Source organism: Cebus imitator, unplaced genomic scaffold (genome assembly GCF_001604975.1).
Source record: "Cebus imitator isolate Cc_AM_T3 unplaced genomic scaffold, Cebus_imitator-1.0 Scaffold145, whole genome shotgun sequence".
Taxonomy (NCBI): domain Eukaryota; kingdom Metazoa; phylum Chordata; class Mammalia; order Primates; family Cebidae; genus Cebus; species Cebus imitator.
The window spans coordinates 4,984,743-5,000,085 of record NW_016107460.1 but is presented as its reverse complement, the minus strand read 5'-3'; the positions used below and the strand labels follow the sequence as shown (position 1 = coordinate 5,000,085).

General features: G+C 58.7%; 1 protein-coding gene across 1 annotated transcript; it reads right to left on the bottom strand.

Annotated features, from left to right (window-relative positions):
* Positions 1-440: 440 nt before the first annotated feature.
* Positions 441-1,812, bottom strand: ACTRT2 (actin related protein T2). The gene has a single exon (XM_017542676.2). The coding sequence runs from the start codon at positions 1,651-1,653 to the stop codon at positions 520-522; it is 1,134 nt and encodes a 377-aa protein (XP_017398165.1). The 5' UTR covers positions 1,654-1,812; the 3' UTR covers positions 441-519.
* Between the last annotated feature and the right edge of the window lie 13,531 nt (positions 1,813-15,343).

The following is a 15,343-nucleotide window of genomic DNA, read 5'->3' as shown; positions in this document are numbered from 1 at the left end:
CTGAGTGCAGAGGGCCCTAAACAGGCAGTGACTTCTGTTCCCGTCTGTTCCCCTCTGCTCCGGTCTGCTGAGAACCGCAGCTCTGCCTGCCCAGCCGCCCGGCCTCCCACGAGCGCAGCCGGGGCCTGGCGTGCAGGGTAAGGGCCTGCACGGGTGGGGTCTCTTGCTGAGGCCTCAGAACCAGGTGGCACCTGCTAGTCCCCACCCTCCCTGCCCACTCTCTCTGCCCACCTAAGACCCTTGTTAAGAGTACAGACTCGGGGGCCCTGCTGACCTGAGGCCGGGGGCCTGCTTTCCGTATGAACTGCAGACGGACCGGCCTGCACTCAGCCCGGGCTTTCTTGGTGGGGGTGCCGTGGACGGACACCACAGATTCACCGCCAGGGCCAGAAGCTACGCTGCCGCCCGCAAGAAGGAACTGAGCCGAGCAGCCAGACCCGCCGGCATCTGCCGTTTATTGAACGTTTCCCAAAACAGGGCCTCGGGTTCTCTCCCCACCGGGCCCGAGAGCAGCACCCCTCAGAAGCATCTTCTCTGCACCACAGAGGGCCCAAACTCCTTGAATTCTGCGTCGGTGACCCACATCTGCTTGAAGCTGCTCAGAGAGGTGACGATGGAGGCTCCAATCCAGGTGGAGAACCACCGGTCAGGGGGAGCCGTGATCTTGATGGGGGTCCCCTTGGAGGCCAGCTGCTCCAGCTCCTTGAGAAGCCGGTCGTCCAGCCCGTGGAGCAGGGTGGTGCCCCCCGACAGCACAATCTCCCCAAAGAGGATCTTCTGGATGTCGGCATCACACTTGGTGATGCTGGAGGACACCATCCTCGGGAGCCCGGGGCTCTGGCCGCCCAGCTGCTCCGGAGCAAACAGGGCCTCGGGCGCCTGGTACAGCGGGTCCCCGAGGCTGACAATGTGCCCGTCGGGCAGCTTGTACTCCCTCAGGCCCTCCTCTGGCCTCCGGGAAAGCTCCTTCTCGGGCTCCAAGGCCAGGTAGCACAGCTTCTTTTTGATGTCGTCCACAAGGCCCCTGTCCAGCACGCAGGGGAAGGTGTGGCCGCTGGCCAGGAGCAGCCGCGTGAGGAGTTCCGTGATGTCCCTGCCGGCCACGTGGAGCTTGGTGACTGCGTGGGGCAGGGAGTAGCCCTCGAAGATGGGGACGGTGCAGGTGACCCCATCCCCGCTGTCCACCACCAGGCCGGTGACACAGGCCGAGGCGTAGAGAGCCAGCACTGCCTGGTCCGACAGGTAGAAGGCAGGGACGCTGAACTTCTCAAACATGACTTCTGCCATCTTCTCGCGGTTCTCCCTGGGGTTCAGGGAGGGCTCCGTGGTGAGCAGGGGCTGGTCACTGGGCTTCACGCCCAGCTCCCACTCGAAGAGATGTTTCCAGAGTCTCTCCATGTCGTCCCACCCCGTGATCAGGCCGCGCTCGATGGGGGCGTGCAGCTGCAGGACCTCGTGCTTGTACAGGGCCTCCTCCCCCACAAAGTACTTCTTCCGGTGGGCTCCTGCCGAGGGCATCTGGAATTTGGGGTGCCCCACCATGGAGCTGACGACGTGCCGGGGTCCAAACTCCCCGGACAGGCCCGCTTTGCAGAGCCCCGAGCCATTGTCAAAAATCACAGCAGGGGAGTCTAAGGCGTGTGGGTTCAACATGCCGGCCGCATTCCCTTCTCAGCCTCATCCAAATCAAGACCCGCCCTCCAGCGCCGTGTGATGCTGTCGGGGATCCTCGGCTCTTGGGTTGTCTGGCAGGCAGGGCTAGCACCGCGCCCCGGAGCCCTCAGCCGCGGGTCGGGACTGCTGAGGCCTCTTCCAGGGCAAAGTCTCTGAGGTAACAATCCAGCCCAGGCAACGATTGTCCTGAGCCTCAGGGGCCCTGGGCGGGGGTGGGGCTGAGCCCCCATCCCCCGCAGGGTGAGGCACTCAAGAGCAGGAGGCCAGTGCATCCTAGGGCGGTGCTGATAAGCCTGTGAGCTGAGGCGGAGGCTTAGCCTTAGAGTGGAGAAGCAGCCCAGCCTGGGTGCACCCAGAAAACCAGCATCTCTGGCCCCAGAGCTGCTGCTTCTGGGTTGACAACACTTCCCTTTGCTAAGGGGAGGAACCGAGCACCAGGCAGGAGGGGTGTTGAAAGCAGTTCTGTCCCAACAGACACTCAGAATGTGCTTCTGAATGGCAACTCCTCCAGGAAGCTCTCAGGGATTTCTCCTCCCTCCATGCGGTTAGCCCCGGCTTTCTGTCCCACTAGGTGGGCCCTATTCAAAGCCCTCTGGGCTGCTGACCCTTTGTCCAGGAATACACCTCTGCTGTGGCTTGAGGCCAGGACCCCTCATTCCTCTCTGCAGACTCTGAAGTGCCAGCACAGAGCGAAGTCCAGTGGCCCATAGAGTTGGGAACCCCAGCGACCCTGAAGATGTGGCCTCTGGTTTCATGCGGGCAGCTGGGACTGCAGCCTGTGACATCTCTGTGTGTCTAGGGGCTGCCACACAGTCAGGCCACGCCCAAGAGGAATGCTCAGAGATGGCCAGCCGCTAAAGCTCAAGGCCTGAGCACGACCAGGAATGCGGTGCTGGGCCAGGCCAAGGGAGCCGGCTCTGGACTCTCAGAGGACCCACAGCAGTGCCCGCCTGGCACTCAGACCCCTGCTTGGTCTTCAGCTTGGGGAGAAAGTGGGAGGGGATCGAACTTGGGAGCCAGCTTCATGTCCTTCCTGCGGCAGGCAGCGGTGGCCTTAGAGAACATAAGGTTCATTCGCCCTCTCCTGTCGAGTCCACAGTCACACCCGAGCCCAGCTCGGTCCCCCAGAGTTCTCCCAGAGGACGCCTCCAGGGGTCACTCCCTCCCAGAGTCCCTCGGCTCCTGCTGGCGGCCCCCTCTGTGCGTCCTGCAGACCCTGCTGACACAGCAGGCTGTGTAGACACATGTTGTAGACAGGCAGTCCAGACACATGCTGCAGACATGTGGTGTAGACACAAGATATAGACAGGTATGGATGTGCCGCACAGATGCGTGGGATACGTGGGTGGGGTAGACTCGTTGGTGTGCGGTACAGACGTGTCTTGTTGACATGCGGCTTGGTGGGCAGCACAAATCCCTGGGTGGGGGTCAACACAAACTTGATAATTAGTGAAGGATTTTCCCAAAGGGCATCCCCAGAGGAAAACTGAGTCAAACACGGGCTGGGGCTGATGTGGCTTTTAAATCTCCATTTCTCTGGAAACGGTGGCCAGCCACCGGCCGCGCAGCTAGCTTGCAGTCATCTCAGGGACCCCGGGCTCCCCGGGGCGGTAGGTGTGGATGGAAGCGCTGATCCACGGGTGTGGCCTGGGGCCCTGAGGCCCCCTTCGAAACCTGCTGACCCAGGCTGTGGCACTCCTCCCTGCCCACATCAAGGTCACCCCCTAGGTCCTGCTGGAGGTCACCTGAGGCCTGGCCGGTGCTGGGGGACGGAGAGAGCACCCTGGGGCGGGGGCAGGCGCCATCCCGGCCCTGTTCCTATTAGATTGCATTACTGGGCAGAGGGGTCCCCCTTGAGTGCCGTCTTCCAGGCGGGTCCCAGGCTGTGAGGTGAGTCATTTGCGGATCGGTTTCTGGCTCTCCCGTGCAGCCACACTCACAACAGAAGGATCACCCTGTGCAGCAAGGGTTCCCTCCAGGCAGAATTGGGAGACCACAGGTGCCAGTCCTGGGAGATGGAAGTGGACCCATCCCTGCTGACCTGCACCGCCTGGGGTCCTGGCCGAGGTGCGACACCCACAGGGCAGCCCTTTGAAGACCCAGGATGAGATCCGGGCAGCTCTCCTGGCTCTGCAGAGGGGTGAGGACCCCTCAGCCACGTGCCCTGGCTCTCTCTGGCTTGCAGAGGTTCGAGGACCCCTCAGCCACGTGCCCTGGCTCTCTCTGGCTTGCAGAGGGGCGAGGACCCCTCAGCCACATGCCCTGGCTCTCTCCTGGCTCTGCAGAGGGGCGAGGACCCCTCAGTCATGTGCCCTGCTGAGCACTGGCTCAGTGTCAGCCGAAGTTATCAGAGATGGCCCCGGACAGGGACCAGGTTGACCTGGGAGGGCGAGGGAGGGCCACTCAGGGATGGTTCATGTCCCCTGGGCCCACTGCCCCCAGCTAAGCCCTCTCCACCCAATGCCTGGCAAGGTGGCCTTGGCCTGGGAAGGTCCCCCACAGCTGGGATGACTGAGCTGGCTGTGTGGTCTCCCAGACCCCAGCTCTGCACAGCCAGATCCACCATCAGCTGCAAGGGTTGCTAAGGCTTCGAGTCTCACGTTTTGGGGAGAGCATGCCCTGGGGTTTTGCGTATTGGGGTTCCAGCTGCAGCCGTCACAGAGGGGCTGCACCCTTGGTTCTCAGGTGTGGCTGGAAGTGCCTCAGTGTCACTGACACTCACTGCTGAGCCAGGAGGAAAGTGCTCTGACACTGTCTAGATTTTGGCTCTGCTGGTGGCCACAGTGGGAGGCGGTGACAATGCTGGGTGGGGAGGGCTCTCGGGTCACGTGCACAGACGCATGGAGGTGGCCCAGGGTGGGCCGGGGCTCTGGGCATTTGTAGGTGGGACAGAGGAGGAGGCGGACGCCACTAAGCCCGGACTGTGAGCTCTTGGAGGGTGCTGTGGGGCTGCCGAGGATCCTCCGTGCCCTGCTGCCATGGCAAGGCAGTCGCAGCATCCGGGCACAGCCTCTTACCCTGGTACACGTCCTGCAGAAACACACAGGCCCCTGTCCCTGCCCTCCCAGGCCCGGCTGCTTCCCCAGCCTCCACATTAGGTCTGGGCCTTCACACCTGTTTCCATCTCTTCTGGGTCCCTCCGTGACCCCGGCCAGTCCTGCTTTGGAGGAGACAGAGGCCTACCCCCAAGTATGCAGCTGGGAAACCGCGGCACGGGCGGTGCCTTGACCCTGGGCCAGGTCCCTTTTTCCTAAATGTTTTCATGCTCCCTGCTGAGCCTGGGAGAAGTCAGGTCCTTGGCCCTGGGTCTGGTGCCCTGACCCATCCTGGGAGCTCACGTGCCCGGCAGAGCAGGCCCTGGGAGGCCCACCACGTTGCTGTTTGGCCACTTAGGGGAAACAATTTGCAGGCAGGGTCGTCCTTCCGCAGTTGCCGTTGGGGCTCTTGGACACCCAGGGCCACGCTGGCTCCGTCACCATCACATCGGGGTTTGCTGTTGAAGCCAAGAAGCTCAGGGGCAAGGCCCAGCTCAGGCCTGGCCGCGGCTTGGCAGACCCTCCATCCTGGCTGTACGGTGTCTCTCGGGCTGAAAAATCGCCCGCCACATGGGCAGAGCCAGAACAAGCAGGAAGGGCCCTGAAGACTCCAGCACCGAGGCCCCCTGGCCTCTGTCTGCGGCTGGCACCACGCGGGCACGGAGATCGAGCGGGTTTATGAGCCACAGCCTACGTGATGCTGCGCTGCTTTCCAGCTGCCTCTGGGGCAGAAATTCCTCCCTGCAGTCGGTTCTCAGGTGACTGGGAACCTCCATCTCCTCCCTTCAACCCACGGTGCGAGATGCCGTGCATGCCAGCCAGGAGGAAGCACCTTCCACCCTCTGACTACTTGGGTCTGCACCGCCTGGAGGGGCCTGTGTGAGACCCGTGGGGGTCCTTGTCACCTGGAGGGATTTGGCTCCAAGTAGACGGACGCCCCAGTAGCAGACTTGGAGCTCCAGGCGAGCATTTGTGGCGAAGGACGTCCTCCTTCCCTGCTCCAATCAGAGGCCGCGGCTCCACCTTGGCTTACCCCCACCCACACAGGCCAAGCCTCATAAATCGCTAGGACAAGTTTATGGGCGAGCTGGCCGCGCCTCCGTCCCCTCCAGGGCAGGCCTGACCCTGAGAGGATTCTGGGGCCATCGTGTCCATGCTGCCCAGGAAGCCTCACTCTTCTTTCTGCTGGAGTAGTCCCGCCCAGCACAGCCCCCTCCCACTCCCCCAGCACCCCCCACCCACCTCCCATCCCCGTGGGGGGCCCTGAGACTGAAGTGGGAGGTAGACGGACATGGGTGCCCCAGGGAGCTTCCAGGCATCTGAGCTCGGAGTGGGCAGCCCGGCATCTGCTGGGCACCCCCTGCCCCCACTGCCCTGGCCCGGGGTGTCCGGGTCACCCAAACCCTGGGCGAGGGGCCTCTCTGTCAGCCCCATCGTCCCTGGTTCCATCTGCCACTGGTGGCCTCAGCCCATTAGTGACCAGTGGTCTGAGCTCATTAGTGCCCACCCACATCTGGTGGCCAGATCTTGCAGGCTGAGGGTCCCACGCAGGCGTCTGCAGCGAAGGAACAGGCGACGCTCAGATGGCAGGAGGCACACTGTCCTCAAAAGAGTGAGGGGGCGTGGGGAGCACAGGACCCACAGTGGCCGCAGGAGGCCTGGGAGGCTGTTCCTCTACCTCTCTGCCCGTCACCCCAGAAGGGCCCAAGCCCCAGCATTCTTCCCCGCAGCTCAGGCCTTGAGTCCCTCCACCCATCTACCCACCCAGTATCCATCATTCCAGCCAACCCTTCCTCCCTCCCCTCCCCCATTCCCCCTCTCTCCCTCCCTCTTCCCTTTCTCCCTCCCCTCCCTCCTTTCCTCCCTCTCCTCCCTCCTCCTTCTCTCCCTCCCTCCCTCCTGCCCTTCGTCTCCCCTTTCTCCTTCCCATCCTGCCTCCTCCCTCCCTCCCTCTTGCCCTCCCTCTGTCCTTCTTTCCTTCCCTTTTTCTCTTCCTCCTTTTCCCTCCTTCCTTCCTACTTCCCTCCCTCCTCTTCCTCCCTCCCTCTTCCCTTTCTCCTTGTCTCCCTGTCCTGTTCCAATCCGCCTTCCTCCCTCTTCCCTCCTCCTCCCTTCTTTCTTCCTTCTCTCCTTCCTCCCTCCCTCCCTCCCCCCTTCCCTTCCTCTCTCTCCTCCCTCCACCCCTTTTTCCTTCTGTGGTACCCAGAGCCTCAGCCAACTAGTGGCCAGCAGGGTGGCCTTGGGGGAGTGGGGGCTCCAGCTTCCCCAGCAGGGGATGAGCCCTGCCTGGGCACACACTGGGTGCAGAGGTGGCCACTCACCTGGGACAGGTGTGGCGGGAACCTGAGAGGGAGGTTTGGGGATACTGGGTTCTGGAGGCTAAAAGGACCAGAGCCTTCCCTGAGGCAGCTTCCGGGCTCTGACCTCCTCCCCAACCGCAGACAGAGCTGGAATACGCAGCCCCCGGGACTGTCTCCCTCAGGGTATCGGGAAGGTGCTGACCATGAGGGTGGCCTAAGCCCCGGCACCCAGGCCCACGTGTCAGCAGCACCGTCCACACGCAGCCAGAGGTGGGTGGGCAGCGCCGTGCGGTGCCCAGAGATGGGCTGCTGCCTCACAAAACCCACAGCCTGGGGCTCCAGCGGCAGCCCCTGACCTCTCAGGGCCTGGGCCTGGGAGTCTGAGGTCAGGTGCCAGCACGGTGGGGTCTGTGAGGGCATCTCTGACTGTGTCCTCGGTGGCGGCCAGGGAAGGGGCTCCGCTCTCACCCTCTCGTCATGGGGGCCCCGATCGCCTCCCAAAGGCCCCATCTTCTGACCCCACCACGCTGCGTGTTTACCGGCTTCACAGAGGACTCCGTGGGGAACGTTCTGTCCACAGGGGCCTGGAGTGGGGCTCATGGGCGAGGTCGCCAGGGCTCGGGGGCCATGCAGCCCACAAAGCTCTCACGAGTGTGCGTGTCCTCAGGTTGGCTCCGCTCGGTTACCGGCGTTGTGAGGACTATAGTTAATTTCAAATCCAGTGCTTCGCCTCCCCTGGCTAGGACTCAGTGCCTCACTGCTTGGGGAGCACCCGACCCCAGTGCAGGGAGGGGAGAGTGAGCCCAGACATGGCCAAGCTGCCGGGCACCTCTGCCCCGGAGGAACAGAGCAGGGACAGCAGACAACCAGGCAGCAGAGGACCGGGCGGCAGGGACGGGAAGTCGGGGCTGGGCAGCGGTTTTGCTGGCCTGCCAGGGACAGGGTGGCCCCTCTCCTCCAGACTGGAAACCTTTTGCTCCGTGCACTCATGTGGTGGGGGCTGTGGGGACCGGGCCCCCGTGCCCTGTCCATAGTAGGTGAGGCTGGGACAGGCCTGAGGTTGGCCGGGCAAGGCCACAGGCACAGGGGGGCTGAGGCATGAGAACACACCCACCTCCCCCGGGAGCTCTGCTCACATTTGTGTGGTGACTTTCAGGGCGGTGACCTGGGCTTTGACTTGGAGTCTGGCTGGCATTCAGGAGAAGCTGCTGCATGGGGTGCATGGCGGTGCCACGGTCCTCCCTGGCTGGGTAAGGGGTGACTCCATCGTCTGGCAGCTTGAGACACGTGTCCATCATCTCATGCCTCTGAGGGCCAGGAACCTGGGCACAGCCTGTGTGGGTGACTCTGGTTCTCGGGTCCTGACCAGGCCGCAGCTGAGCTCTGGGCAGGGACTTCGGCCTCAGCGGAAGCCTCAGCGGGGAGTGAGAGGGGATTCTGTCCTCCAAGCTCTCACGCGGCCATCGTCCAGCCTCCATCCCTCCCCACATGGGCCTGTCCAGGTGGCTTCACACATGGCATCAGCTTCCCTTGGGGGGACCAAACCGAGATAGAGACAGAGAGAGAGAGAGAGAAAGACAGAGATAGAGAGAGGAGGACGCAGAGACACAAAGAGAGACACAGAGACAGAAAGAGATACAGAAACAGAGAGGAGGAGGGAGAGAGAGAGGAGGAGCCAGCGCGGAGGCCAGGGCCTCCCCGGGACCGCCCTGGGAAGTGGCCTGGCCCGTGCAGCTCCCCACCCGTCAGAAGTGTGCCGGTCAGCCCAGCTGAGGGGAGAGGTCACCAAGGGAAAGGGCACACTGAGGGCCATCCTGGAGGCCCCCTACCAGAAAGGGCATAGGCGAAGACTCCAGGATTGGGGCGCAGAGTCACCCCCAGGAGCTCCCACCCAGTCCCAGCCGCTCCAGCCCAGTTTCCTCGGCTGTCAGCAGGGACAGTGCGCCGGCCAGCGTCCAGGCAGGGCTGGGGGCGGATCCTGCCACGCACGGTCTTTTGGGGAGTGTGCCTGGGTGGCACGGGGCAGGCAGCAGGGGCACCCGGCAGGGCTCCTGAGAGATTGGGGGTTGCTCTCCCGGGCTGCCTTCCACAACCCCCACCCAGTTCCTCCTTCAGCATTGCGGGTCCTGACGTGTGACTTCTGGAAGGAACCAGGTCTTCGTCTGCCCTCGCATCCGGGGAGAAGCCTGGCTCCCTGTCCCAGGAGCCCAGGTGCAGGCGGGCCCCGAGGGAGCGCCGCGTGGGGCCCTCAAAAGAGTGGCTTTCTCGCCCCCTGCCGGCGGGAGGGGGGACTGCCACGGGCCTGGGGAGGCGGCAGGTGGGGGCGCGGGGGTTCGGGGACAAAGCTGGCTTGTTAATTTCACAGAGAGCCAGGACCATGGGGAGGGAATAAAAATCAATGTTTGCTAAATAAGGGGAAAAAAATCGCCCTGCCTCGGTGGGGAAGAGGTTTATTTTCAAGTGTATTAAAGTGATTACCCAGAGGAAAGCCAGGCGGAATGAGTCTGGGCCGGGCCCCGCGCGTTCTCCCAGCGCGGCCTGCAAACCCGCCTCCTCTGACTGGACACGCAGGGCTTTTGGTTTTAAATAGTTTATAACATTTCAGATGCAGCTCCTAAGCCAGCAGTCCCCGGAGACCCCGAACAGGCTTCTACACTTAGCCCGTGATAAATAACTGGGCGAACACAGGGCTCAGAAGGGTCCGGATTTAATTCAAAGAATTTAAAGTCGAATGTTGAAAGAGCGCTTTGCATTCATGAGGCATGCTCGCTTCCAGCTGGAGAAGAAAAGGCTTTGTGTTCGGCGGAGAGGTGGGAGCGCTAACCTTTCTACCATGCTCCTGCCGCTTCCAGCCGGCCCGCCGGCATTTTTCATCTGCAAATGGCAGGCGTCGTTTCTGGAAGCCGACACGTGGGGAGATTTATCATCTCCGTGGAGTTTCGGCTCCAGGTGGAAGGATTTTCCTCCACGGCGAGGTTGCCGCCTCACCAGCCCTGATGGGGAGCTGAGGGCCTGCCCCTTCTCTGTGGACACCCTTCTGGTTTCCAGATGGAAGTGGTCCCTGCAGAAGCCGTCGGCCGCCGCAGGCCCTGGGCTGTGTCCTGGATGAGAGTGGGCATGCTGCCAGCCTTGCCGCCCCACCCGTCATGGGTGGGGCACATCAGGGGCTGGGTGGCCGTCCCAACACGCCCCGCACAGCCAAGGCCATCTGAGGAGGAGGCTCCCGGCAGAACTGCCCCCTTCCCGGCTGCTGCTTCCCCTTATTCCAGACGTCAGGACCCTGGCTGGGGCCCAGGAGGCTGGAATTGCAGCTCATTGAGGCCTGAGAACCCACATTCAGTTTTGAAGGGTCCGTGCGCCTGCAGGTACCGGCTGAATGACGTCCACCTGGAACCTTTAGAATGACTTTGTTTGGAAATAGAGTCTTTGCAGATATAACCAGGTAAGTCGAAATGAGGCCGCACTGGATTAGGCTGGGCCCTAAACCCGAGGACTTGTGTCCCAGAAGAGACACACGGAGAGAGAATGCCACGTGACAAAGAGGATGGCGGCAAAGCCCAGAGACGCCGGGGATGGCCGGCCACAAGCCGGGAGGAAGCAAGGACCAGCTCTACCCCGAGTCTCGGAGGCAGCAGGGCCCTGACCACACCTCAGCTTTGGGCATCTGGTCTCCAGTTCCTGTTTTAAACAGCCGTAGAAAACAAATGACGTGTGCTCATCAGAGTCACAGAGTGATCGTCAGAACTTTCCTTAGGCTGCGAAGCTGCAACTCGTTCCAACTCTCTGCTGTGTCCCCACCCAAATCTCATCTTGAATTTTAGCTCTCATTGTTCCCACGTGATGCGGTGGGACAGGTGGGAGGTCATTGAATCATAGGGGCGGCTCTTTCCCGTGCTGTTCTTGTGAATAAGTTTCATGGGATCTGATGGTTTTACAAAGGGGGAGCCCCCGCACACGCTCTCTCTTGCTGGCCATCATGTAAGACGTGACTTTCTCCTCCATTGCCTTCCGCCGTGATTGTGAGGCTTCCTCAGCCATGTGGAACTGTGAGTCCATTAAACCTCCTTTTTTTTTTTTCTTTCACCTGTTTTCTTTTTCCCCAGACTGGGATGCAATGGCACGATCTTGGCTCATTGCAACCTCTGCCTCCTGGGTTCAAACATTTCTCCTGCCTCAGCCTCCACTCTGGAGGGTGTGTGCCTCCAAGTCCAGCTAATTTTTATGTTTTTAGTGGAGACAGAGTTTCACCATGTTGGCCAGGCTGATCTCGAACTCCTGACCTCAGGTGATCTGCCCGCCTCTGCCACCCAAAGTCCTGGGATTACAGATGTGAGCCACTGCGCCCGGTCCCCTTTCTTTATAAATCACCCAATCTCAAATACGTCTTTACCAGCAGGATGAAAACAGGCAAACGTACTCTTCCCCAGTTCTGTTCTGCGGTGGCCCTTGGGTGCTCTGAGCCCCACAGATCCCCTTTGTCAGTCAGCTTTCCCTGTGAACCCCCACTGTCCACTGTCCACAGAGAGAAAACCACACTTGCCAACTTGCCTTTCAGAAATTACCCACTTTCCCTCTTGCTGGCTGTTATTTTTCTTTTTAGGAGGACCCACAGGGCCTTTGAGTGGAAGGCACCACGAAGGCAAATTCCAGTCTCACATTTCATTCCCAGCTTGGATGATGGAGGCCTTGGAGTCTCTGGGGAGAAGTGGAGGCTGGGCCTTGTGGGGTGCCAGGAGCCAGGGACTCCCCACACGAGCAGATCTCAGCCTCACATTGCAGCTTGTTATCTCTCTCCCAGAGAGATCTCAGTGGAAAGCCCATCCGTGTCAGGCTTGTATTTTCAGGTTCTAGGCAACTGGCAGCAGCTTTAGGATTTTAGGAGGTAGGATAAAGATTCTCCAGAAACAAACACATCACTGACCTTATCAAGTGGCAGAAGGAGACAGTTAGTTCAGGCTCCCCACGCAGGCCTGAGGACATACCATTGCCAGACCACGCTTGCACCTCCAGAGGGGAAGCAGCCCCAGCAGGGCCACGTTGGGGGACTCTGTGACAGATGAGGTGGCCATTCTGTTGGATGGGATGAAAGGATGCTGCTCTGAGGAAGAGCCACACGAGAGCCAAGCTGAGCCACTCCAAGGAGCCGGTCTTGCCTGTTGGAGCCTGTGTCACCCCCTCCCTTCTTGCCCCTGGGTTTTGGGCTCTGGGCCTCCCATGTGAGCGGTCAGTAGCTACCTTTCTCTTGGGGAATTCTTCCAATAACAGCTGTGGAGTAGCTGGTCCAGCTCCATCATCCCACAGGAGTGGGCAGGGAAGGCTGCGCCAGGACACACCTGCTCCACATGCTGGGTCTGCATACTCGGCTCCACAGGGTCACTCAGAGCCCAGGGGATGGGCACCATCATGTTGTCCATGAGACAGATGTGGGGGGACCCTGCCTCTGCCTAAGTGACGCATGTCACTTCTGTTCACGCCTTATCAGTCAGATGGCCAAGCCCACCTGCATAGGAACCAGGAAGTGTGGGTGAGCAGCGAGCCAGCCTGGTGCATGGACCTGAGCCTGCCCCAGCAGGCTTGCCTGATTCCATGGGACATGCCTATTCAGTACATTTATCCTTGTTCATCTGAAATTCAAATTTAACTGGGTGTGTTAGGCCGTTCTTGCATTGCTATAAATACCCAAGACTGGGTAATTTATAAAGAAAAGAGGATTAACTCATTCATGGTTCTGCAGGCTTTACAGGAAGCATGGTGCTGGCATCTGGTCAGCTTCTAGGAAGACCTCAAGAAACTTACAGTCATGGCAGAAGGCAAAGAGGGAGCAGGCACTTCACATGGTGAAAGCGGGAGCAAGTGAGGGGTGTCACACACTCTTAAATGACTAGATCTCATGTGAACTCAAAGCAAGAACTCACTCATCACCAAAAGAATGGCCCAAGGCATTCCTGAGGGCTCTTCCTTCATGATCCAATCATCACCCACCAGGCCCCACCTCCAAGTCTGGGGATTACATTTCAACATGAGGTGTGGGTGGGGCCATACATTTAAACTGTGTAAGTCCACCCCTGGCCCCTCCACAATCTCATGTCCTTCTCACATTGCAAAATATAATCATGAATTACAAGCAGTCCCCCAAAGGCTTGACTTTAATTCCCAGTGTTAACTGAAAAGTTCAAGTCCCAAGTCCAAAGTCTCATCTAGAGATGTTTTCCTTCTACCTATAAGCCTATAAAATCAAAACAAGTTATTTACTTCCAAGACACAATGGAGGCAGAGGCACTGGGTAAACATTCCTGTTCCAATAGGGAGAAACTGACCAAAAGAAAGGGACAGTCCCCATGAAAGTTGAAACCAAGAAGGACAGTCATTAAATCTTAATGCTCCAAAATAATCTCCTTTGACTCCATGTCCCACATTGAGGACACACTGGTGCAAGGGGTGGGCCCTTAAGGCCCTGGGGAGCTCCACCCCTGTGGCTTTGCAGGGTACAGCCCCACAGCTGCTTGCACAGGCTGTTGAGCGCCTGTGGCTTTTCTAGGTTTAGGGTGCAAGCTGTCAGTGGATCTACCACTCTAGGGTCTGGAAGAGGATGGCTTCCTTTTCACAGTTGCACCAAGTAGTGCCCCATTGGAGACTCTGTGTGGCAACTCCAAACCCAGGTTTCCTCATTGGCACTGCCCTAGTAGAGGTTCTCTGTGAGGGCTCCACAACTGCAGAAGGCTTCTGCATGGACATCCAGGCTTTTCCATACATCCTCTGAAATCTAGGCTGCCAAGCCTCAACTCTTGCACTCTGTGCAACTGCAGGCTTACCACCCCATGGAAGGCTTATGGTTTGCACCCTCTGGAGCTGCAGCCTGAGCTATACCTGGGCCCCTTTGAGCCCAGGCTGGACCCAGAGCCTCCAGGATGCAGAAAGCAGTGTCCTGAGGCTGCACAGGGCAGCACGATCCTGGGCCTGACCCACAAAATCATTTAGTCCTCATAGGCCTCAGGGCCTGTGATGAGAGTGGAGACTAGGAAGATCTCTGAAATGCCCTCAAGGCCTTGCTTTCCTTGTCTTGGATATTAACACTTGGCTCCTTTTCACTCATGTGAATTTCTTTAGCAAGTGGTTTCTCTGCAGCCTGCTTGAATTCTTCTCTTGAAAAAGCTTTTTTTTTTCTTTGCCACATGGTCAGGCTGCAAATTTTCCAAGCTTTTATGCTCTGCTTCCCTTTCAATATAAGTCCCAACTTTAAGTTACTCCTTTGCTTCTGCATCTGAGCATAGGCTGTTAGAAGCAGCCAGGCCACATCTCAAACACTTCACTGCTTAGAAGTTTATCCTGCCAGATCCCCTAAACCATCACTATGAAGTTCAAACTTCCACAGTTCCCTAGGACAGGAACGGAAGGCAGCAGCCAAACTCTTTGCTAAGGCATAACATGTGTAATCTTTGCTCCGTTTCCTAATAAGGTTTTCATTTCCATCTAAGACCTTCGCAGCCTAGACTTCAGTGTTTATATTGCTATCAACATTTTGGTCACAACCATTTTACCAGTCTCTAAGAAGCTCCAAAGTTTCTTTCATCTTCCTGTCTTCTTCTGAGCCCTCAAAACTCTTTCAACTTGTCCCCATTACCCAGTTTCAGAGTTGCTTCCATATTTTCAGGTATCTTTATGGCAACACCCCACTCCTGGTACCAATTTTCTGTATTTGGCAGGTTGTGCATTGCTCTAAAGAACTTGACCTGAGACCAGGTAATTTATAAAGAAAAGAGCTTCAACTGGCTCATGGTTCTGCAGGATTTGCAGGAAGCATGGTGCTGGCATCTGCTTGGCTTCTGGGGAGGTCTAAGGAAGCTTACAGTCATGGTGGAAGGTAAAGGGGAGTAGGCCTGTCACATGGCCAGAGCAAGAGCAAGAGACAGAGCATGATGGGGAGAGGTGCCACCTACTCTTAAACAACCAGATTTCTGACTCAGAACAAGAGCTCACTCACTACCAAGGGGATGGCCCAAGCTATTCATGAAGCATCCACCCCTATGATCTAAACACCTCCCACCAGGCCCCAGCTCTAAGATTGAGGATTATATTTCAACATGGGATTTGGACAGGGACATGCATTCATACTGTATCACTGGGCAACCAGTAGTGCTCAACTTGGCCGCGCCACTTATATGGCCAGACTTCCAGTGATAAATTGCCATCTCTTAAGTAAGCAGTGATTGATATGCACAGAGCTGGAGTTTTCTGAATATGGGCCTTTAAATACAGAGAAACCTTTGATCAGATCAATCAGAATGGAGTTGTGGCTGTCCCCAGCTGCCCAGGGCTGAAGGAAATATTCAAGGA

Coding starts and splice junctions, on each gene's coding strand:
- ACTRT2 (XM_017542676.2), bottom strand. CDS start 1,653: ATGTTGAACCCACACGCCTTAGACTCCCCTGCTGTGATTTTTGACAAT.